Below are 26,263 nucleotides of genomic sequence, written 5' to 3' on the forward strand. Positions count from 1 at the left end.
ATTTTTTTACTTTGATAAACTCCAAATCTTATGCCCTACATCATGTAATTAATGTTTGGAAGAACATTTAGGAAGTAGGAAGAATAAGAAAATGTCAACTGTAAGTAAAATAAAATTTTGTTCTTAACAGTAGTATTGTTATAATGCATGACATAACCTGCATGCTATAAAGTAAAGCTTGCTCATTTATTTTCAAGTGTAATAGGGATACTAAAGTAAACAGATGTCCCTTGTGTTTTTTTTCCCTTCCTTCTTTCTCCTTGTTCAGTTTTAAGAAATGTAGGCAATGCAATGTTAAAAAAGAAGAAAAGTCTGATCAAAAGAGCATGATACTAGAAAAAATGATGTGCTTTTTCTTACTCTTGCATAGGAGAATGGTTGGATTAAAGCCCTTGGCTTGATCTAGTAACAAGTTTTAATGGGAAGCAAATAAATAAAAAAGAACACTGAATATAATGCAACATTTTTCTCTAGCAAATAAATGAGTGCTTCTGGCAGAGGCAACGGTGTATCTGGTTCTCGTGCCTCCATGGAGACAATCTGATAAATAGCAATTAACATAGAATATTTTTTCTTTCACTGGCTTTTTTTCAATAGCTAGGAGATAATGTTTTCTGAAAGTAAGTGTTTTCTCAATCTGGGAGAGGAAAAAAGATAAGACAAAAACAGACAGCACTAAGTAGAAGCACAAGCTGTACTTTGTGTCTTAGCATGGATAACCTTCCTTACATGTTAATCCAAGTCTATGAGTGTGTCTGTGAGTCTGAGATATTTGTTCCTATTTCAAGGGTTAAACTTCAATATTTGAAGATGTGCATAGTTTTGTGTGTTAATATTAAGTTAATAGGTTTTAGAGGTTTTTGGGATGTGTTTTGTCTTTTGTTTTGTTTGAGGGCTTTCACTAAAACAAAACATTTTATAAGATGTGACAGAGGTTCAAATGGATATGACAAGAAACAACTGTGTAAAAGATCACCCTGTCAAACATTAGTGTATGCATGTAACACAAAGACTGGCACAAGACACTAAAACAATTTGTTACACATAACAGGTGGGAATAATAACTTCTTAACATAATGACAACACTTTCTATACCATCTGTAAATGTAAATGGCCTCACAGATATCTACAAAAAAGAAAGAGTAGTGAACAATATTAAAAATGTACAGTGCAAAGAGCTATGCTACAGGAGACACATTTGGAAAGAATTGAACATGTGAATGTGATAAAGAAAGGTTTTCAGGATGGTTATTCAGTGGAATATCAGGGGAAAAGGGGAGTACTCATATTAATTACAAGAGGAGCTGTGATAGTGATAGAAGAGGAAAAAAAGATAATAATGGTAGATCTGTAGTACTAAGGGGCTACTGGCAAGGGAGGAGGATTATGCTGGCATGAAGTTATATTCCACCTAAAACTGCTATAATGGATCTTAAGAAATTTCTTGGAGAAATAATCAGCTTTCAGCAGGGAATATTACCTGTAGGTGGAGACTGGAATTTATTTGTAGCAGTGAGGATATATCTGGGGACCCACAAGAGAAATATAACAAAAGATGGTAGATTTTTGAAGACATTTAGGAAAATATTTGGCTTGGAAGCTATAAATTCTGTAGTAGAAGTTTAGAGTGAATTTAAATATTATTCCCCAAGATACAAAAACTGGACTAGGCTAGATAGAACTTATATTTCAGAGGAGCATGTGCATTTCATTGAAAGTTTTGATATGCATCCAGTAACTATTTCAGAATACACACCAATAATAACTGAAATAAAAATGCAGGGTAATGAAAAATGTGTGTGTGTGTGTGTGTGTGTGTGTGTGTGTGTGTGTGTGTGTGTGTGTGTGTGTGTGTGTGTGTGTGAGTGTGTGTGAGTGTGTTCCTCCATTTTGATCTGTCAGCCTATTTATTAAATCATAATTATCAAAGTTCTTTTGATTGACAACCAAAAACATAAATAACTGTGGGGGTATGCTGTGAGATCTCACACCTGGGCAGATGTGGGAGTTTTATTCTTTTCTCATTGTTGTGTGACCTTGACATTAGTGTTCATAGTAAAGTAAGGATAAGGAATGCACGGGCACTTGCCCACCTACAAAACCATGATTTCCTTAATTTTGGATTTGTAAACAGTTTGATTAGTGTGTTTTTGATAATTTGTGTTTTAAGGAACTGCTTTCACATATTCTGTAGATGCACACGTGTGCGCACACACACACACACACACACACACACACACACACACACACACACATACATATACGTATGTTCATACATTGACATACTTTTATATATACGCACACACATGTCATCATATATACGGGTCTTTATTAGAACATAGAGGTTTAAAACCTTTGAATGTTCTAATATCGAACCCTATGGAGCAAAAGCTTAAAATATTGAAGCAACAGAAACCCAAATTCTTTCCCAGGGAAAGAATTTGGTTGTCCATTTCTGTTGCTTTGGTATTTTCAGTGCTGTGGTGGAAAGTTACGGGTTGGGTTCAGGTAAGTGTGCGATTGTGTGGATGTGAGGGTTAGGGTGGGTTAGGTGAGTTCGTGTTAGGGCGTGGGTTAGGTATGTGTGTGATTGTGTGGACGTGAGGGTTAGGGCAGGTTAGGTGAGTTAGAGTTAGGGAGCGGGTGAGGTGAGTGTGCAATAGTGATGGACCTGAGGGTTAGGGTTTGGGTTAAGATAAGTGGATAGTTAGTGGTGTATGTATAGTTTAGTATAGGGTTAGGTGTAAAATTTTAGGTGTATGTGTGTGGATTGCTGTTTGTTTGGTGTGCTTGTGTTGTGTGTATGTGTTTTGGAACACCGATTTTTATCCCTAGGAAAAAAAAAATCACTGTTCTGACCGTTCGAGATTGTAAGCTTTCGCTTACATAGGGTTGATTAATCACCGTTCACTTCTTTAAGTGGTCAGTGATCTAATATAGACCCATATATACACAAACATGATGGCATATGTGTGCATGTACACACACATACCATCATATATACACACACATGTATAAATGTGCATGTTTATTTGTGTCAGAAAATGACATAAGAAAATCTTATGAACTTATAAGAAATATGTAAGAACTCATTGGGATTTTGCTTTGCAGTTTCATTTTCACCTTTACATTGAATAAAATAATGTTGTTAAGTTGTTCCTAAAGCATTGCTTATGCATTCTTCTGAAATACTTAATGTTTTCACATATGAAATGTTTAAATGGTTATGATGTCTGTTTTCATCTTATTTTGTATTAATTTTTCTGCTGTTTTGTGGTGTTTACTTACCCATTAGTTTATTTATTTTTCATATATATGCATTTTCTTACAGGTCATTTGGAGTACTTCTTTGGGAAATATTTTCTCTAGGATACATGCCATATCCAGGCAAAACCAATCAGGAAGTTCTAGCATTTGTGACTAGTGGTGGTAGAATGGATCCTCCCAAGAAATGTCCTGGGCCAGTGTAAGTATTCTACTGAATAAATGTAAAAGTAATTAATTCTCCTTACTGCACATCCGATCTCTCCATCACTGGTTTGCATTAAAGGTAGGACATTTCATTTTATAATTCCATACTTCTATTACAAAGGGCTTAGAATCTATTGAGTCTTTCCTTACCTCTGCTAGTGAACATAATTTTCTTTAATTTTGTAGAACTGCTGTTTTAAATACTCAAGTAGAAAACATTTTCCTGTAAACTGACATATTCCTGTGTTTTTTTAATACTACTTTACTCCATCCAGCATAGAAATTCACAGCATAACAGCTTAACCTTATCAAATCAAACAACTTAAATAGCAGTCCGATTTAATTCACAATTAACATATAACATTAATGTTATCAAATGCTTGCTTTCCTAGTGGAAACACACAATCACCTATTTTTGTACTATATTTGTAGTATATTTGTTAATAAGAAACAAAGAACATGCTAACCATAATCTAAACAAGCATCAACCAATTCCAGTAGCTTGGCTTTCATTAATGATTGCTTAATAAAAATGCACAATGCATAAAAAAATGAATAAAACCAATCTACAGATGAAGAGACTAATCTGTCATTATCTAATTTATCATTCTAAAAGTGTCTTAATTCTGGTGTAAGTGCTTGAGCTTCAGACCAGTTATTTTACATTAAGAAGGTTTGTGGTCTACGCTCTTGTGGGAGGACAGAGTAGTCTCCACCCTTCTGAGTTGGGAATTGTTGGTGAAGGCATATTGTGGCTGTTATCCTAAGTGTCTTTGTTCTGATTTAAGTACTTGGGATCCAAACCAGTTGTTTCACTTTAGGAAAGTTTGTGGTCTATAGTCTTGTGGTAGGATAGGATAGACTACACCCTTCTGAGCTGGGAATTGCTGGTTGAAGGCTTATTGTACCTGTCATTCTAAAAGTGTATTAGTTCTGGTTTAAGCAACTGAGATCCAAACCAGTTATTTTACATTAAGATGGTCTGTAGTCTGCACTCTTGTGGAATGAGAGGGTAGCCTTCACCCGCCTGAGCTGGGAATTGCTGGTGAAGGCTTATTGTTCCTGTTATTGTAAGTGTCTTTGTTCTCATCTGTGGTCTGCACTATTGTGGCACTACTGTCTTGGCAGATTTTTTTTAAATACTAGAGCATCTAGTTTGCTCATACCTGAGCATTTCTCATCAAGTTGGTTGTCTTATTGATTTGTTCAATATTTAAGTTTTCCTCACTCCTCTCCTCCAGTAGATAAGTGGCCATGAATATGCAATTCCCGACACTCTCTTTGGCCAATCTAGTTGAGATGGGTATTCTGAGGTATTGTTGCAATTGCCTAATGTACACTGACAACCCATTTATTCTTAATAAAACAGATAGTCTATGCGGGGGGTGTAAATACACATTAATGCTGGAGGCATAAATCTCTCATACAATCAAAATTAATCATATAGAGGTTGTCAATTACATTTGCACCAGGCCAACTGTACAGGGTAAAGACCACATGCATAAAACTACTTATGGTGAGGCACTTACAGGTAACCTTCCTAAAACACTAAGACCTCCTGCACAGCACAAAGAAAGGGTCCTCAGCAATCACAAACACTCTGTTAAAACACCACCCACAGCTACACATAGTAACACTGCATGCAATGCCTCCACTGCTAAGATCTTAAGGCAAAACAGTGCATAGCCAAATTTCCTTGTCATTGGTGATTCTATAGTGAGATACACCAATGTTCCCCTCACCAGACTGAGTAAGGAGAGAGTCACAGTTAGCTCCCTTTCCGGAGTTAGCATTCATCAAGTCACACATGCAATCAGGTCATTGAACCACAAGTGCTGGTATAACTCTGTCATAGTCCATGTAGATGTTAATGACCTGAAATGTACCTCCCTTGACTATATGAAGTTATACATGATCAAGTTCACAAATTATGTGCCTCAGACAGGTATGAGCCTAGCACTGAGCAGCATACTACTTTCTCCAAGGATGATGCCACATTACCAACAGGAAATGATTGATTTTAACAATTGGCTTAGCTTCTGCTGTCAATCCAAGGGAGTACAATATTTGACAGCATGGGAGGACATGGTTGGCAGACCATGCTGCTTTGCCAGGAATGGTCTGCAATTATCCCCTCTAGGCTTTTGAATATTGGCAAAGACCTTTACAACCTCCATAGTGCCTTTTTAGGCAATACCAAACCGATAAACCTACCAACTTAACTGAACCTGAAGAATATCTGAAGGTGGTACTGCTCAATGCTAGAAGTCTTAACAAGAGACTCCATTTCCTGCAAGCTCTCCTTTCCCTGGAGAGTGTAGATATCTGTGTAGCAATGGAGACATGTACAGATTTACCAGAGAACATTCCATTTTAAGCAATTGCCAGTCATGTCTACCTGTGGCAAGCACTCCCCTAGAGGTGTGTATAGTCCATCCTAGAATGCTAACACCTCTGTGTCATTGACAATGTAGGACATTTATATTTCACAGAACTAACAATAGAAGAGTGTAGATAGAAAACTACTTGTAACATTAACACTTGTGATTATAGTTAATAAGTCTGTGCATCAAAGAAAGTAAAATGTCCTGACAAACATGCCTATGCCATCAGTACACTTCTAAGAAATGCATACAGATAGAAGTAACATTTGCTAATGCACACACACACACACACACACACACACACACACACACACACACACACACACACACACACACACACACACACACAGACACACACACACACACACACACACATATATATATATATATATATATATATATATATATATTAATAGATTTTTTTTTACTGACATTTCAGCATATGCAGTATATAGCTGAAAAAATGCAAGGATACCTTATGAAGATAAATCCCAAAGTAATATCTTCTTCTGTATTATCCACATAAAGAATTCTACTCACCTTCAGGTTCCCTAGCTGCACAGTTCCCTTTTTATAGTGTAGATTCAGGGCTGTGAGCACGGTGAAGATGCAAATAAGGTATGAACTCATTAGAATTGCTGAATCCCAAATACTTGGCTCCGTGTAACAGATGTAAACATAGTGCAGGTACTCCATCACTGTTTGCTGCTAATGGAGTGCAACTGTGAATGATTACTGCTAGGGAGATAGAAAACACAGCAACAATTCCGACTCCTGTACTTCCAATGGGTGTGTCAGCCAGGTTAGACTTACAAAGTATAGAAGTAATTGTATCAAGGTTTTAAATGTAAGTAAGCAACACACATTTTACAGTTTCTGTTCAGTAACATCCAACCTCCCCTTCATTTCTTAACAACTGTATATTATTGCCATTTTATATATGCACAAATTTTAAGGACAATAATACAGAATGCCTTACAGACTGTGCGTCTCAAATTACTGATCAGATAAGACAAGAATGAGCAGCAAACACAGAGAGAAAAGATAGAGCTACATTTATTAAAGCAATAGTCAGAAATGGTTGTGTGATCACTCAGTGCACTACTGAAATTAATACATGCACAAACAACTGTCACATATTCTGTTAGTATTGTGGATGATGTTGCAACTGGTTGAGTGCACAATGATTTTAGCTCACTGCTGCAAACTATTTGTGTGGCAAAGAGAGATAAGACACCCTTATTGTGTTTTGAAGGTCTGTTGGAGTGAGAGTTCAAATCCAGACCTGTGTAAAAATATTTCATGTGTACCAACATAAATTTTGTAGTGATGTTAATTTAATAGATTTCTTTTCTTCATTTCACCTAATTTTCCCATTTTTGTGTTTTTTTTCTAATGCCAGTGTTTGCCCACTGGGTGGCATAGTGCAAACAAGGGATGTGGAGAAACACAAGGATTGTCAGGTTTAGCTGTGCTTATCTTATTTATACTATGCTTAGTAGTGCACAAGCCTGGACTAGTGGCCTACATAGGAAGCAGACAGAACACCTGCAGACAGTGCGTAGACAGTGTAAAGGTCAAAAAGGATACATTGTTGCATTTTTTTTTGCTTTCCATCATGCAATGACATTGCACAGTGGTTAGCAAGCTTCTCCTACATCTGTAGCCATTGGACATCTGCAGATATGACACAGACAGTCAACACTTTAAAGTAGATACATTCTATTAATTCTGTTGGTCAGCATGCAAACATGCTAAGTGGCGTTACATGGCAGTTAACACACAGAACTTAAGAATGAATAAGAAATTATGAAACTGTAATTTAACTATTCCTGTGGCACCAGATATAAGTGTAGGGTTGTAATATAGATGGTCATGGGTTCTAATACAGGAAGTACAACATATTTTTACTATTATGACAGTCCAGTTTATAGTAATGAACAGGAAAATATATATGTTATTTCAATGTTCCTGTGGCAACAGGTGTAAGTGTAGGGCTGCCATATGCATGGTCCTGGGTTCTAATACTGGAAATTCCAGACATTTTTAGTGTTCCATTTCACATTATATTCAATCTCACGTATAACACTTTAGATATAATCATAAATAGTGGAACTGATATGAATTATATGCATGAGGGATAAGACACCCTTACTGTGTTTTGAAGGTTAAGATGTATGACTGAGGGTATACTGTCTGCTGTGTTTCTATAAGTATAATTCAGCTATCTAGACTTGGATGGACTTCACACGTAAATAAGACACATACACAAATGATTCTATATGCAAGGACCTTGTCAAGTCACACACATACATGGTTAACACATCAAACTGTCATCTGTGTATGATTCATGACCATGTCAAAGAAGTACTTTTTCTGTGGCAAAGAATGGAAAATCACTGTTGTGGAAGAAAATGTTTTGTTCTTTATGCATAGTTTTGAATCCCACAATGTAAAACTCAATTTTAGCTGTGCATAAAGCCAAGCAAACATGTCAAGTCAGGACATTCATGCCCCAGCACATCAGCAAAATTAAATCACCTAACACTTACAGCAGCAGACACCCTGATGTCAGTTGTCAGGTTAACCTTCCAATTTTAAACACTTGATTTCCTCCCTGCTTGGCACTGTTCCTCTCTACTAATCATGAAAATGTGGTTGGCATCACTGTTCAGGTTATGCACTGACAGTAAATGTGATAATAGGAACTGGCAAGAAATAATTTAATAATTTGCCATTGCTCTACTTTTGGGATTAGACATGTCTGACATTAGAGGGGAATGTGCTCAATTTAGGGTACAAAGATGGGGTGTTCAGGAATTCAAAATATTTATTAGGCTCCTGGTAAAGCATCACAGCTAAAGGCTTCTGCAGGGGGACTATTCAGGTTCCCAGTATGAGTCTAAGCCTTGACATTGTCTGGCCAAGGCTGTATCCAGTGCGACTGGCATCCCACACCCTGGATAACAGTATAGGCACCACTTCAGTTACCTAAAAAGGTGCAAGATGGATGCACTCAACCTGTGATTGGATGAGTTTCAAACTAGGGATATCCCACAGTTGTGTAAGTAAAGAGAATTTATAATACATAGAAAGCTAAACATAGGCAAGACTGGTAAGTGTAACACTGTTCTGTTCCTTTACTTTTTTCACAGTTAATCCTGAAATTGTGTTGAATAGGCAGGCTCATGCTGATCATTTGGAGAGACTGAGGGGAAGCAAGTGGTATGTATGCAGCACAAAAAAGTATTATTGTAGCTTTAAAAGTTAAAGATATATTTTTTTTGTTTTCTACACAGTAGTACCAAAGTGAACATGCATATCCTAAGTGTAAAAGCAAGCATGCATGCATAAGTCTGTAGCACAAACCAACTTTAGGAGTCAAAATGCAAGACTGTAATTAGAGGTTGTGGGTTCAAATACCATGAGTAACAACTATACAATACTGCATTTCTTTAATAATATTACATAAATTAAACTCTATAAAAGTGGTACAAATGCCCTGCTAACTGTAATCTGTGCAATTGGACCAAGCATATGTGCAATATATGCACATTGCAAGGATTACTTTGATCAATCCATAATTATAGTTTGTAGATGTTAGGATGTTAACTTAAATATAATAGCTGAGATAAAATATAATTGTGATAATACATTGTATGTCACATATGATGTACTAATTGTATCTCTTTTTTCTCTCACCCCAACCCTTAGCTCTTTACTTTCTATTATGTGTCATTAAAATGTCTCCATGTCATCCATTTCTAACAAATCACTAAATGCTTCACAGCACAGTGAGGTAGGTCAACCCCAGTGAGTCAGCCTGCCCCTGCTCCACTGACTGGCTCAATGCCCAGCACATCTGGGACCCAGCCTGGCAGTACTGCTCTGCTGCCCCTGTACTACCTGTGCCCTCAGGTAGCACTATCCCAGCAGCTGGTGCTGTGGTACCTCCAGGAGTACTGGTGGAAGGAGGGATTCCATCACCCACCAAGAGATGCCTGGATTGGTGCATAGGGTTGTGCACAGCACCATTGCTGTACACCTACTCCAGATGGAGAGGCTGGTCTTCCTCATGGTCCATAGGAGGAGAAGATGTCAAGCACTCCAGCAGCCAGTGGAGTAAGGGAACAGTGATGACTGTCCTGCATGTGAGGAACACTCACTGTCCCCATGTTTGACAGAATGAGCTTGCATTGTCCCCTTATTCATCCCAATCATGGTGCCCACCAACCTTTAGTGACCCTCGCTATGTCTGTGTCTTGTTTGTCCTGTTTGTTTCCATTTGCTTCCTTCCTTACTTACCCAGCTTACCTGACCCAGATATACCAATGTCCCTTACTAAGCATCCCTCACTTACTGAATTAAAAAAACAAAAATGGGCACCTGTCCCACAAAAAAATTTCATCCCATACATAGCTCTCCATTTCACACACATCTTCTTGACACGCTTGATTTGGTCCAATTGACTATACAACATAATTGTGTTGTTGTCAACCCTCTTTGTGGAGGTGACAGTCCACATTCATTTTGTTTGAATTTGGCTTTGTGGTGTTTCTTGGTGTGTTTACCTCTGCGCAATGACACTTAAACATACTTTACTATGTTAACACACACTATCACATGGTGAAGGTAGTGTATGGTATGATTTAATTGCATTATCACTACTTATTTAAAAGTATTATATACACATGGATTCAAAGCCTATATCATCTGGGCTCAAAAATAAATGTGTCAATGCATTTATGTCTGCTGCCACAGAGTCATAACTGTCATAATTTTAGCAATGAGCTTCTTGTTTGCGCATTGCTTAACTAATGCACTCAGGGAAAGCAATATAACTGTGTATCTCACACGCACAAATACTTTGTCAACCATTGCCCAAACTCACTGCTCACCTTTGCGGTATGCAAAGTGAATAATAGCTTGTAATTCTTTTGTTTACTGTTCATCTAGTCTTCACACCATGAAACTACATGTGGAAACATAAAAAAATAAAGGCCCTATCTCAGAAAATGTCATATATTTACAATGCAGCCATCTGCTACCTCCCCCATGCACTGCCACCCTGGTCTCTCAGTACTTGTTCACAAATATATCAACTATACTTCATAAATTAACAAATATTGTGATATATATACCATGCACATCTTTAGAATGACAATACGCATTCATATTTTCTAATACTTATAATAATGTGGACACATATTTGCATATAGTTTGTAAAGCTGTCTGTTAAAGTATACCTGCACAATGGAACACAACCACCACATACTACACATTGCACACTCATTAATCTGGCAACATGCAGAACTTGAAATATCTTAACAGTTGAGCATGCCTACACATCCGTTTCATGCAGGCCTCCCAACATCTTTTCTCCAACATCCAGTGCTGATGCCATCCACTATAAGTTGTCCTGCAGCCTTATAAAAGTCAGATTTGTGCTGTGGTGCATGCATAAAGTACTGAATTCTATAATCTGTGTACTTAGATAAGTAGGGGTTCTAGAGCTCTATTACATTTGTTTCTTTAGATGAAAAAAATCATATATTTCCCTAATACAACTTAAAGCATTTCTATGTTTTTAGACAGACAAATGTAATACACCCAGTCAGAATAATCTACTACAGAAATGTTACATCCAGACAAACTCCATCCATATTTAAATAAACAATCTCCATTTGTGATTATAGGATAACCAGTTGACACATCCTTGAATCAGTGTCCCTTATGTCCATTTCAGACAAATGTTTTTCAGTCAGTTAGACTGAGTTCTTTAGACTGGTGGCAGTAAAAGGTAATGAAGGAATCATTTGTATCAGTCATTTTTTTAGCTGCATGGTGTCTCATGTTAAGTAGATAGTCAAATCAGATTAAGTTCAAAGTACAACTTAAAATAGTTGCAAGAAGCCATACCACTCAGACTATATGTAAATTAAAACCCTATGTGCATAATGAGAAAGATCATTTTGAGGAGCTGTAGAAAAAATTGTATGATGGGAATCTATTTTATTTAATACTTGTTAACTGGGGTAGAGCACTGCCCTGGGAGGAATGGATGGGGTGCAGTAACAAAATGAAATGCTTGTGATGCATGAGATTCCTCTTTGCTGCCACAATTCTTGTTTTACTACCTTTCTCTGTATCTCCCCAGAGTTTATGTATACTGACTAACAGGTTACACAACAGTGGGGAAAAAGAGATTTTTCATAATATCACTCTATTTTTGCACTATGTTTCTTTCAACATAGTCACCCTTGAAATCATGAATTGTTTTCTACAACAAATACAGTAATAAAGCAGCAGAGGAATTTTTTACAGACAACAAGCACAATAATTTGACATTTTAATAACCAGTATTCACTATGTCCATCCTTATTTTATCCACTTTGTTAGGCCATACTGTCTGTGGCTGATCTGCCTCATACAAGCTCAAAGAGTCATTGTGTTCCTCGTGTTTTACAGATCTTGGGAACATTTTAACTTATTTAAATCAGAAAGCTTTAGTTGTTCACTGTTTTCCAGCCCTACAGTCTCTAAATCCTGTTCCATCTCTACTGACTCCTCTAATTATATATGGTTATACTCAGAATTAGCTTGTAGTGTTTTCTGTAAATGGAAAAAAACTTAAATACACTTGGTACACTCTGAAATTAATAGCATAAAGCATGCAAAACATTAACTTTTATAAGTCACACTCTCCCATTAATTCTAAGAATTGTGTTGTTTGTCACTAAATATGTAAACTACAGTGATTGTCAAAAACAATCACTCATCTGAAATCAAAAAATTTTCCCTGAGCACAAAAACAAAGACATAATCTAGCCTTTTATGCTATAGTTCTTATACCTCACCACTGTATCTCTTAGTTGCCTAAAAATACAGTGACATCTGAGAAGGCACAACAGCTAAAGATGGTTACTAGAGAACATCTGGAAATACAATTCTGAAGAGAAGCTGCAACATCAGACTGGCTAGAAAATCCAGCGTATTCAAATCCATGTATTAAGCCATATTATAAATTCAAAGTAGAGTTTGCCTGTATACACGTTTCTTTAAAATGAAACTGTCCATTCCATTTTTGCCTTTTATTCTCTCAGATATTCTTAATTTCACCTATGTGTTTGCAGTACAGCCATTTATAAGCATTTCAGAAGTATCACTTCAGTACCACCAACACTATACCCCCAAACTGGCCTTCCATTGTGGTAAATGTTTAGCCAAGCCTAAGTTCTATTAATAAACTCAAAAATGCTATGAACAATTATGTACATTAACTAAGCCTCTCATGCAGGAGTTGCATAGTTCTTGTTAATAACATTATGTAATCTGGCAGTTAATGCAGAGGATTAAGACAATGACCTGCTTCCTGTGTTAGTGTTACAGGGTTTGATTCCCTCAGCCTTCATTTGCCTACCGTATGACCTTGAGCAAGTGACTTACCTAGACAGTGCTCTGGGGCAGTTGGGCAGTTGTATAGGTTCCTCAGTGGTCTCCTGGGCCAAATGCCTAGTAGTTACCTATGAACTTGTTAAAATTTCTAGATAATCAGAATCATCATCTAGGTTTTCAAGATATTCTTTCATGAAATATTGAACACAAGGTAGGCAATGCAAATACAGCAGAAAACTGGAGAGGAACATTCAATACTTTGAGTATTATCCTTTTTAAAATCATTAAAATAAAGAAAATACTTTTCAGCTTTCACAAAGTAAATATAACCCTGCCCAAAATCCAATAGTCATATACCAATGTTAAAAATGTTTTGTTACAGAAAAAAATATATGCATTTTTATATCACCATGATTTTATGGTTTGGCAGTCCTAGTAGTTATGTAATCATGAGCCCACACTAGACATTGGTGTCAGTACAACTAAGTTGTACCATAGGCCCATGCCTATGGTGATATTTGTCTGGCATATAGGGTATCCATGGACCCGGTTTCGATGAACCTTTTACACATCTGCAAAACAAACAGTATCAGACCTACTAGATTAAAAGACCTAAATTCTGCTTACAACATAAATAGGATATGTTGCAGACAGATATGTTTCTCAGAGAATTCCCATTCTCTGGAACGGACTCCCCAGTCATGTGAAGCAGAGTTCCTCCCTATCCTTTTTTAAGTACAACTTGGACCAATGGATGGGTAATTGGAAATTCACCCCCTGGTCCAGCTCTATATCTCTGATGGACAGAGACAGTCAGTAAATCGCTGCATATATAAACCAAATTTGTGTGTCACATTTGGGTTGCACGACTAGACTTATAGGGGCCCTAGTGATTGTTAGCCTAGAATACACCTATGAACTTATATTAACATGAGCACAGTAACTTGTATTAAAATTTGTTGTATAATTTAGTTACACCTTGATTTTATGTATTTCAAACAGCCTGTCTGAATTTCTGGAAAATGTTCTATATTTACTGCCATCTGGAGATCATAATTTAATTTATTCAGTACTCTAATTATATATGCCGTGGGAAAACAGATGTTTACTTTCGCTACGTTTGTCAATGCTCAATATTTTTCAAACAGTAAACTTTAAAGCTTGGCTAAATTAAATAATTAAGTTACTCTTTGTGTTCTAGTCACTAATACCAGAAGGCTTCATGAGAATAACCCCTTACGTTGATGCTTTGACCCTAAAATATCTGGTATATCTAATGGAGTACTAGATTCCCTTGTCATAAGAGTGTTTGTGATTTACAGCTTGTGGGAATAAAGAAACAAGTTTTTAGATATAATTTGTGCTATGGGATAGGAATAAAATATGTACTCATAATGTTCTTTCTTAACAATTATAGAATGATAATTATTTGATTACATGGGCCCAAAGTTTAGATATATAAATAATGAAACATGCAGTTCATGTAAAGAATAGTATTTCAAAACATCAATAATAAGGGCGGCCCCAGTGGTGCAGTAGTTAGTGTTGTCACCTCACAGTAAGAGGTTCTCCAGTTCGATGTTTGGCTGTGGTGCCTTCTGTGCGGAGTCTGCATGTCCTCCCTGCAATCTTGTGGGTTTCCTCCGGGTACTCTGGTTTCCTCCCACATTCCAAAGACATGCAGTAGGTGGATTGGACACTCTAAATTGTGAGTGTGTGTGTGTGTGTGTGTGTGTGTGTGTGTGTGTGTGTGTGTGTGTGTGTGTGTGTGACTGGTGTGAATGAACTACTGCTGCAGGGCTAGCCACCCGGCAGTGTAAACCTTGTCTCAAGATGATTGTCACTGTGAAATTGACACCCAACCCCATGTGCAAAATGGGAAAAGGGGTTGAGGATGGATGGCTAGAGTAATATTGAACCTGTGTGAATCATGCTTAATTGTTAATCTGTAGTAGTCACTCCATGTTTGTAAACATTGGATCACTCCTGGATCTGCAGTTTTCAGCATTCTTTTATCTGGTGAGGCTGTTAAGAGAAAATAAGGAATAGGGGACTGAATTGAACTTCAGCTGCAGAAACATAAGGTTTTTTAAATTCCCTGTGAGCACAGAAAAACCCACAGCACCATACCAAGAGCTTCAATAACCAACTTTGGGTGGATAAATAATGCTGATAGCTCCCAAGACAGCTAGGAAACGGCAGACAGTATGGATCATTCAGCAGTAAGATGCAGAAATGTGGCCACTGTAGCTTGTGTGGGGGAAGGAGACAGTTTGGGCAGTATTTTTTTATTTTCTTCACAAACCTCATAGGTGTGCATAGAAAGCTGCCATGGCTTGTGTTGGGGCTGGGGATAGTGTGTTTTTCATTTATTCAATTTTCCTCACAATTAAAGCTGAGAAATGTACACAGCAGGTCACTCTAGCTTGTAAGGGGACAAATGATAGTGTGTTCGTTATTTTTAACTTCCTAATTGTATTTATAGAAAGTCATTCTAGCTTGTATAGGTACAGTGTACTATTTAGCAGCAACAGATTGAAATGCATTACTTTGACCATTATTCATTTATTTATTTTTTTTTACTTTCCTCAGTAAAACATGATATGTGTATATAGCTGGCTGTCCTTGAATGCATACTGTGTATATATGGCTGACAACAACATTGTAAAATGTGTTATTTGTTCTTTAACTTTTTTCCCAGTCTAACATCAGAGAGGCAGACAGAAGGTGACAGTCTTTTGGGGGGTTGTGGTAAGGAGGTATGCTGTATCTATGTATGCCAGCAACAACTTAAGGCCCAGGGAGAAAATGATAAAATACACCATTAGAACTGTGATATATATATATATATATATATATATATATATATATATATATATATATAGCATATGCAAATACAAAGGCAAAACACATAATAATAAAGTACAAAGAAGGCATACAGTTAAAATACTGTGTACTGTGCTATAATTGTTAAAATACTGAGAAGGTCCAGATGTTATAATGCACATTAAGATCAAGGCAACTTATGGCATACAAGGCATCTTCTGACTTAATACTGAAGGAGCAGTTTGTCTCATAAGGGATAATATATAATTATTAATTATTGACTATGGGATGGGTAATGCCAGTCCATAACCAAATGGAATAGATTATTTCAAGCACCAAAAGGGAAATTAGATAGACTTGAAATGGCCCGCAAGGGCAGCTAGTCTAGTACGGGTCTATATCACAACGTCGAATTTACAAAAGTTCGATCGTTGTAATATCGAACCGTTATGCTCGAAACCCAACAAAACTGAAAGCAGAGAACAGCAATTTTTTTCCAGAGAAAAAATTGCTGTTCCGTGACCAAAAAAAAAAAAAACTTAATCTTGAACCTAAACTGAAGTGGGGGCCTTTGCCCCACATACACCCCAATGTGGAGGGTTGTGCCCCCCACCCCCTTACTTAAATGGATTCACTTTAGAAGCTCTAAATACTGAAATATCGAAATTCAGTATTTCGAGCCCATAAAGTGGAATCCTGAAAAGAGCAAAACCTCAGAAGTGCGAAATTCAAACCCTCGAATACCAGAGGTTTTGAATTACGCACTTCTGAGGTTTCGCTGTGGTTATGGATTCAGGTAAGTGTGTATGTGTTAAGGGTTTTGGGTAGGGGCTGCGGTGTGTGTTAGTGTGTTTTGTTGCTATGATGTGTGTGTGCATGAGGAGAATGAAGCTTGTGTGGTGGTTTGTGTGTGTTTGTATGTAGTGCAACCTTGGATTTAGAATATTTAAGTGAGGGGGTAGGGGGCTCAGCCCCCCCCCCCACATGGGGGGTACAGTGGGGCTTTCCCCCCTGCTTTTATGTAGTAGAGTGCTTGTGTTTTTGTGTGGGGAGGAAGGTGTGTGTGTGTGTGTGTGTGTGTGTGTGTGTGTGTGTGTGTGTGTGTGTGTGTGTGTGTGGAGTTGAAGTGCGAAATTCAAAATTTCCAGTGTGCGAGATTTTGAATTTCACACTTCTAAGTTTTCGTTGTTTTAAGGTTTCAACTTTATAGCCGCAAAATACTGAATTTCGTAATTTCAGTATTTCGAGGATATAAAGTGAATCCACTTAAATATACCAACTCCGAGATCGCACCACAGTGGATAAAATAGCAAAGCCCCGAAAATGGCCCACTGATTTTTTTCCCTGGCAAAAAAGTCGATGTGCTGTGGCTTCGCTATTTTCCACTTTCGGACTTTAGGGTTCAATATTACAATGTTTGAACTTGTTTTAGTTCGACGTTGTAATATAGATCCACCTAGTACTTACCTATGAACCTGTAAGACTATACCTTTTCTTTAACATATAGTTCAGATTAACAATAAATAACAATGTTGTAAAAGAGTAATATAGAAAATAATCCATAGAACCATAAAACTATGTCTATTATATACAGTATGGTTTTACAGTATCATAAAAAGAAAAAAAGGTAATAAAATGGAAATCCATAGAGTAAAGTAGTATGAATACTCAGAAGTACAATCTTATCCAGGAGACAATCCTTTGTCCCATCCCTTTGGAAGCATCATACTTTTTACCATTGTACAAAGGTGACGATACACTTGATAATCATTTCTTCTCCCCTAGAGTCCAAAAAGCATAGCTAATTTTTTTGTGTTGAATTTTGACAATTATCTAAAGTCTGATAGGAAGGGGAATGTAGTTTAAAATCTTTGAGAGGAAGTTGGAGTATAGGACATGTTCAGTTGTATTGTTTTATTTATTTATTGAAAGAAGATGTTTATAAGCCTAGAGCTGGCATCTCTTGGACAAATAAGGTTGTAAGACAGAATTTGTGCAAGCATTTTTCAGGTTGATGAAGCAGTTGAGGTTTAAATAGTAGTTATGAGGGAGTTAAAGACTGTACTAGTAGTTCTAACTAGTGAAGGTGTCACAGGGCACTGCAATGATGATAAGTGTATGGGTTTTTTGAAGCATATTTAGCTATTCTATTGTAACACTGATCCAGCATGATCGAAAATCTAAACTGCATATATGTCAAGACTGGAGAGCCATAAAGGAGAGCAGGAAGTAACAGGAAGCAAAACTTTGTCTGCTGCTGTTCTCAAGGAAATATTTTCTTTTGTATAGAATTCCAAGTCTCTCAGACATAATAGTGTTGTGATTTAACCAAAAACCATGTTGGCTAGGAAAGAGGAAATGATTATCAGGTATATGTTTGAGGAATATGTTTGAGGCGTTGATTGGGAAAACGATTTTCCAGTATTTATGAAAACAGTAAGAGTAATGGGAATGGGCCTGAAATTAATGAAGTCAAATGTATTGTCACCTTTGTCAAATGAAAAAATAAATGATGCTTCCAAAGGGGAAGGACAGAGAATTCTCTGAAGGCTCTATTTGTTAGTAAAGATATGATGTAGGCTGTAGCAGCGATACTGAGACAATCAACTGGTAAGTTGTCAGCTGTTAATATAGTAGGCTTAAGTTTTAAGATTCATCTCTTTATTGCTGAGGTAGGGAATGAGTTAAAGTAAATAAATGTTTAACATGGAGGTAGGTAATTTGCTCTTTAACAGAACATTACAAGTATCCTGGGTTTTGTAAGAGTTTGTGTTGATTATAGCTGTAATGGTGTTGATCAACTGAGAGTTAATAAGTGAGATGGTTGTTTCGTAATTGATAGTAATAGTTTATTTTACATATACATATATATATATATATATATATATATATATATATATATATATATATATATATATATTAAAAGAAATAAGCAAAACTGTATATGCAAAAAACTTTTAATAAAATAAAACAAAACATATAAAATGTTTTGGAAGTAGTGTTGAGATTTGTTTTTTAGCCAAATTTTCCAGGACTTGTCTCTTTCCAGCATTAGTGTTTTTAATCTCAGTTGATAACCAAGGAGCAATATAAATCTGACTTCTGCCTCTTTAATCAGTGCGAAAGTTGACTAGAGAGACTAGGGGAGTGGTTTTAAGTGGGGCCCCGTTGATACTTTTAGGGTGGCTATGACTGTGTTCTAGGATTATGCTTAGGATTTTTGTGGTCACTAATGGGGGGGGGGGGGAGGTGATAATTGAAAGCATCAGTCAAGATACCTGCAGAGGAGAACTTATCTGGAGGCCAATATCCAGTCAAGTATAAGATTGTTTTAATTATTTTTTTATTGAATCTAGTTGCTGGTTTTATAATTTAGGTAAAACCAGACAGACTGATAGATACCAGAGAGGCATCATAGGAAAAGATAAACCAGTCAATGTTCAGGTCACACCAAGGATTATTGTTTCATAAGGAATATTAGCTGATGAACAGGAAATAATGCTTCAACGGTAGAGATATTGTCATCACTAGGTGATATAATGTATAAGGTGATTATTAAGTCTAAGAATGGTTATAAGCATTTCTGTAATGTTGAAGGAAGGGAAGTTGTAGGGGTAGAGAGATGACAAGACTATTTGATTATGGTGACTTCCAAGATGGATGTACACTGAGTAACAGCTTAATTTCAACTTTTCTCTCTGTCAAAAGAGAAACTCAGAAACGAGATCCAGAGAATTTGTCTTTTTGTGTAAATTTCAGTTACTGGCTAGTAAGCACTGCCTGGATACCAGCTAAGAACAAATTTATAGAACCTGGAAGAAAAGCAGCTACAAATGGTGAGGAAAAAACACTGCCTGGGAAGAATCCTGCAGCTGTTCAGCAAAAAGCAGCTCAAGCTGCAGCTTTGGTGCAAGACATAGCTTCCAGTAATCTGGAGGAAAAATAAGTTAAATGAGCTCATAGCTGATTAAAATAAATGAAACACTGAAGGAGTATATTAATTCAAGTAACAAAAGGCTGGAAAACGGTAGAAGCGTTAAACAGATATTCAGATGAGCTGCTAGAGCTGCAAAAATCAGAGATCAAAATGAAGAAAAGGCTTGCTGAGTATGAGACTGCTCAAGAAGAGATGATTCAAAAATTGGTAGTATTAGAGAACAAAGCACATAGGGAAAACCTGAGATTCTTTTGTTGTACCAGAGAAACTGGAAGGAACAGACTATTCATTTTATGAAAACACACAGCAGGAGTTGTTAATTGAAAAGGAACATAGTGTGTGTGCTCCAAGCTTAGTCATGAAAAAGTAACCAAGACCTTTAATAGCGCAGTCCTACCAGCAAAAAGTGTTGATTCTGACAAGCTGTGGCAGGACAAAGTACTAAAATTAGGAGATAATAGGGTCATTTTTAAGGAAATACAAAAGATTGTCCAACAAAAAGTGAGCTATCAAACAGAAGGGGGATTTGGCTTCTTATTCTTTTGATAATATTTTATTTATTTATTTTTTGCTTTTTGTTAACCGGATTAGTCCAACTGGGCCAGTGGCCCATTTTCAGTGGAAAGCCGAGGAGAAAAGCTCCACAAGTAATGATAGCAATAACAAAGTAACAATTCCCATACTAAGAATTGAGAAAGAGTCATGGTAAAATGGAGGATTACAAAATACATACATAGTAAGAATTACAAAAATACATACATTAATGCAACAGTGTAAATAAATGATAAAACTAAGAAGCAAAGGGCAGCTAAGAAAAAAGAAAAAGAAGCCCCCAAAACATTTAAATACCTTGATCAAGTTGGTAGAAGGGAGAAAAGAGGTATAAAGTAAAACGAGTAAGAAACAAAATAAGGGGGAAATGTATAGGAGAGTCAAAAGAGTGAAAGAAAGGCAGTCGTAAGATGAGAAAAGATGGGTGGGGAGTACAGTAGGAAAGGAAAAGAAGGAGAAAATAGAGTTAAAGTATTGAGCTGCTCAGTGGCATAGCAAAGGTACTACAGCTTTAGTTTTATTACAGTAATGTGAAAGAGAAAAAAAGAAAATATGTATAGTCAGAATTAGTGGGGAAGTATGTGTTAGGTAGGGTGGTGGCAGGTGCAGGAGGAAGTGTTTGCAAGGTGTTTTTTCAATTCTCTATTGAAATGGATTGGAGATTGGATAGTGCATAGATTACTTGGGAGTTTGTTCCAGGTTTGAGCTAAGGAGCATTTATAAAATAATTTCCCACTACCTGTTAGGCCTGTAAGTGTCAAGTAGCATTTGGTCAGCACTACATAGAGACTGAGAAGGTTTATAGAGGGATAGGAGGGTAGAAAGAGAAGGACAGTCTAAATGTTTGTACAGAAGGGAATGTGCCATCTGTAGTTGTGAAAGCTGGAGTAGCTGAAGGAATTCAAGCCACTGCAGTTGTTTAAGGGCAATGCAGTGATGGGATTTATAAGGTGAGTTAGAGGCAAATCTAGCCATCTGGTTATAAGTTTGTTCAAGTTTGGCTAAATGATTTGCTTGTAGGTGGGTAAATATGAAGGAAGCATATAATAGGCAGGGGAGGAGTTAGATTTGAGCAAGTGAGGTCCTAGAGGTGATGGTTAAACATTTTTTTTATTTGTATTCAGCAAACCAAGTTTTTGATTGTTTTTTTTTTTTTTTTTTGATGGATTGTTGGATATGGTGGCCGAATTTCAGTTGATCACCAATTGTAATTCCAAAAGGTTTGGTGTGTGAGTCCACATGAATGATAGTGTTGTCAAGGGAAGAGAGACTGAAGGAGGATTTAAGGTTGGACACAGAAAACCAAGCTTCTTTGTTTCCTTCCAAAATCTATGGATTAAGATTGAGTTGGTTATTGATTAACCAGTGTTCAATGGTGTTAAAAGAAGACTGTGTGAGGGGGAGGAGTTCAGTAGGGGTGTCAGAGAGGGTGGTTAGAGTGGCGATGTGAGTGTACTGGATCAGTGAAGAGGTGCAGCAGGCAGAGTGAAGATAGTTAGTAAAAATAGGGGGCTTAGAATGGAACCTTGAGGGACACCTGTTTGGATAGGTAAAAAAGGGGAGCAGGAGGACTGCCATCTACCAGATTGCAGTCTGTTGTTATGAAAACTAGAGAACCAGAGAGTAGTGGGGTTGGAGACAGTGTCAAAAGCTTTGCATGATGCCAGTCTATTGTTATCTCTAGCCTCTGCTATAGTCTGTGTGAAGGATAGAAGAGGTATAGATGTGCTGTGATGGGACCTGAATCCATGTTGAGAGGGGGTGAGGAGGTTTTCCTGAAGTAGATATTTAAGAAGTTGCCTATGAATGTATTTCTCGATAATTCTAGAGAGATGGGAGAGGATGGCTATAGGATGGAAATTGGAATGGTTGATGGAGTTACCTCTTTTATGCAGAGGATTTCTAGATGTCTGGTTGATAAGGATAGAAATGGGATATGCTATGGAATTGGCTGCAAGTTTGAGAAATTGTGGGGGTAGGTAGTCAAACGAAGGAGAACAAGGTTTAAGTTTCAGTAGGAGGGATTTTATATAGGCAGTGGAGACAGGTATCAGGGGAAAGGTTGTGTCGAGGAAGGTGGAGGAGGGGGTGGGGGGTTGTGACTGAATGCTGTCAGGGAGAGTTAGTTTGCAAATAGAGTCAATTAAATAATTGTTAACTCATTACAGCCGATTGACGTCTCTAGGCGTTTCTGCAGTTACCTCCTACTGCTCCTCTAGGCATCAAATACTGACTGTTCATATTTGCATTAATAATTCCAAAATCATGCTATATACAAGGTATCAGAATATTTTATCTTGAAGCACACATGATGGCAAACACAATTGTATTGATATATGACCTCTGTCAATTAGTATTTGTTATAACTGTAAGGTGATAACTTCATTTTTTAAAGGCTAAAGCCACACCCACTGGGAGTTAAAGGTGCACACTCAAAAGAGCTCTACTGGAAGGAATGAGTTTTAAGTAGAGTGACAGTTTTGAGAGGAATTTTGTTGGGGAAGGAGTTGGGGGAAGAGAATGTTTATAGTATACCAATATTTCTTATGGTTAGAATTGTGGGTGGATTGGGCATCTTGATAAAATTTCTCCTTGTCATGGCTAATGAGTTTTTAGTAAGATTTCATAGTTCTTTGAATTTAAGGATGATAGAAACAGATTTTGTCTTTATCCATTGTTTCCAGGTACTGTCCCTAAGTTTCATAGTTGAAAGGGTATCTTTAGAGAGCTAAGGTGCAGGATTAGGCTTGATCTTATTTTCCTGATGGGTACCAGGTTGTTTAGAATGTTTAGGAAAGTATTGTTAAACTCAAGAATAGCATCATTTAGAGGAAGATTATACAGGTTAGACCAACTGACAAGGGAGAGTCGGTTGTTGAGAGTTTCTATGATAAAGCTGGACAAGTCGTGGCAGTCTCTAAAAAGGTGGGTTTTGAGGGTTTGAGAAGGAAGTCTTTGTATTGAGATAAGGAGGTGATCACTTAATGAGTCAGGTAAGGTGGTGGGTGTATGGTAATGATTAGGGTTGGAAGTTAAGATCCAATCAAGAATGGAACTGGAGTTTTTATTGAGGTGAGTGGGAGTAGTCATAAGTTGACTGAAACCTAAGAGGTTAATAGCTAGGGTAGGAGAGTGGGGGGAGAGTTTATTCCAGTCAATATTTATGTCAGCTAGTATGATATCATAGGAAAGATGTTGCGAGATTCAGGATAAAATAGATTCAAGAACTGGAATATTGTTACCAGGAGGTATATAGATAGATGCTATGGCAATTTTTTGTGTGGGTTTAGGTGGCAGTTAAGAAGGATGAGTTCAGCAGGAGAGAAGTCAGGAAGGATAGAGGGAGGGGGGAGAGGTTAAGTTGTTCTAAGTACATGATAGCAACACCTACCCCTTTTTTGGAAGGCCTGTCTTGTCATAAAATGTTATAGCTGGGGGAGTAGAATTTCTGAATTTGTGATGTGAGGTTTGAGACAGGTTTCTGAGAGAGTTAAGATGTGGGGAGAGTGGTGGGCAACCAGGCATGCAGTAACACTTATAGAGAGACTATGCCAGTAACATTTTTAACAATTTTCCAAAGGAAAATGCTTGAAAGATAGAAAAAGCACAGGAGTTCACTAGAAGAACAAGGAGTATATTGGAAAGGAACTCAGGAGTTGGAAGATAGAGATCAACAGGAAGAAAACAAGCAACACTGAAATTAATAAATAACTGTGAGATTGCAAAGTATCAGTCACATTTATGAAATATAGTGAAACAAGGAAACCTGAAAATATTGGACTTTTTTGACCTTGTTAAACTTGTAGGGGACTCCAAAGCATATGCCCTACTTCATGTCATTAATGTTTGGAAGTCAGAAGAACATTAAGGAGAAGGGAAGAGGAAAGAAAGAGGTAACTGTAAGTAAAACAAACTTATGAGCTTAACAGTATTTTAATAAAACATATATACTATATGTTATATAGTAACGCTTTTTCGGCTATTTTGGGGTGTAATAGGAATACTAAAGCAAACACGTGCCCCTTTTTTTCATTCTCTTTTCTTTCTTCTTCATTTTTAATAAATGTAGGCACTGCAATGTTAAAAGAGAGAAAAGCCTGGACACAAGACTATGATACAAGTAAAACTGATTTTTCTTACTTTTGCATATGGAAATGACTGGATTAATACCCTTGGTTTGATCTAACAACAATTTTTAAGTTGAAATAAGTAAAATAAATGAAAATGTTTTCTTTAGCAAATAAATGTTCACAGTGCATCTTGAGAAGCTTGTAGCTGAAGGCAACTGTGTATCTGTTTCTCGTGTTTCTATAGCGACAAGCTGATAAGGGCAATGCAAGCCTATATGTATAGCTGTCAATCTAGGACAACTGTTCCTATCAGGAGGGTTAAACTTCATTACTTGAAGATGTGCATAGTTTTGTGTGTTTGTATTACATTAATATGTTAGAGGGTGCTCTGGGGTGCTTTTTTTTGAAGATTTTTATTAAAACAAAAAGTCTTGTAAGATGTGACATAGATTCAAATGGATATGATAACAAACAACTGTATAATGAGCAACCTGCCAAGCATTCACTAATGCATGCAACATAAAAGCTGAAACTAGGCATTTAGAAAGGCTACTATATATTACAGGTAGGAATAATAACTTCTTCTCATACCGGCAATGCTTTCTATATTATTTTTAAATGTGAATGGTATCACAGCTATATGCAAAAAAGAAAGAGGAGTGAATTTTATTTAAAAATGCAGAGTGCAAATAGTTATGTTACAGGGGACACATTTAGAAAGAACTGAGCATGTGAATTTGATAAAGAAAGGATTTCAAGATGGTTATTTAGCAGAATATCTGAGACAAAGGAAAATGTGACTACTTATATTAATTGCTAGAGGAACTCCAACAATGATAGAAGAAAAAAAGATTATAAAACTAGACTTGTAGTATACTGGCAAGAGAGAAGGATTACTCCGGCATGTATTTATAGTCCATCTAAAACCACTACAATGAAGCTTAAGAAAATTCTGGGAGAAATAATCAGCTTTCAGCAGGCAGGGAATATTACTTATAGGCGGGACTGGAATTTGATTTGCTACAGTGAGGATGTATCTGGGAGGGCCTCAAAGAGAAATATAATAAAATAGAGTAGATTATTTTAAGAAATTTATGAAAATATTTGGTATGGAAGATATGATTCAGTAGGAGTTTGAAGAGAATTTATAAAAACTGGGATATGCTAGACAAAAATTATGTTTCACAAGAACACATGCATTTAATTGAAAGTTTTTATATGCATACAATAATTATTTCAGATTATGTGCCAATAATAGCCAAAATAGAAATGCAGGGTAAAAACTAAAAATGAGACACTGGCATGTTTCCACTTATCTGTTGAACAGAGAGGAATTTAAGGAATGGGTAGTGGAAATTATTAGGGAGTTGTTAGGGAAGATAGACATTTCTTCAGAAAAAATAGCTAGAAAGTGGGATAAATGAAAGTGGAGGTTAAAAATAGAGTAGAAATGAAAGAAAAAGAGATATGGTGATATGGTTAAGAAGTAACAAGAATTATTTAGCAGGACTGAAAAAAATATTAAAGTATTGTGGAATAGGGGGCATCTCACAGAACAAGAAGAAGCACAACTGCAGTACTGAAGAGAACATAAGGGGCTACCTGGATAATATGCCAAGGTTAGAGGT

The 26,263-nt window shown here is 36.9% G+C and overlaps 1 protein-coding gene across 1 annotated transcript in view; it reads left to right on the forward strand.

The window, feature by feature from the left end:
- LTK (leukocyte receptor tyrosine kinase) overlaps nucleotides 1-26,263 on the forward strand; it is a 1,073,506-nt gene that overhangs the window by 911,923 nt on the left and 135,320 nt on the right. Inside the window, exon 16 of the mRNA XM_044073449.1 lies at nucleotides 3,332-3,466. Within this exon, the coding sequence (XP_043929384.1) occupies nucleotides 3,332-3,466 (135 nt within the window). The remainder of the gene's footprint in view (nucleotides 1-3,331; nucleotides 3,467-26,263) is intronic.

Source organism: Protopterus annectens, chromosome 6.part0, assembly GCF_019279795.1.
Source record: "Protopterus annectens isolate FY-2018-M chromosome 6.part0, PAN1.0, whole genome shotgun sequence".
NCBI lineage: Eukaryota > Metazoa > Chordata > Ceratodontiformes > Protopteridae > Protopterus > Protopterus annectens.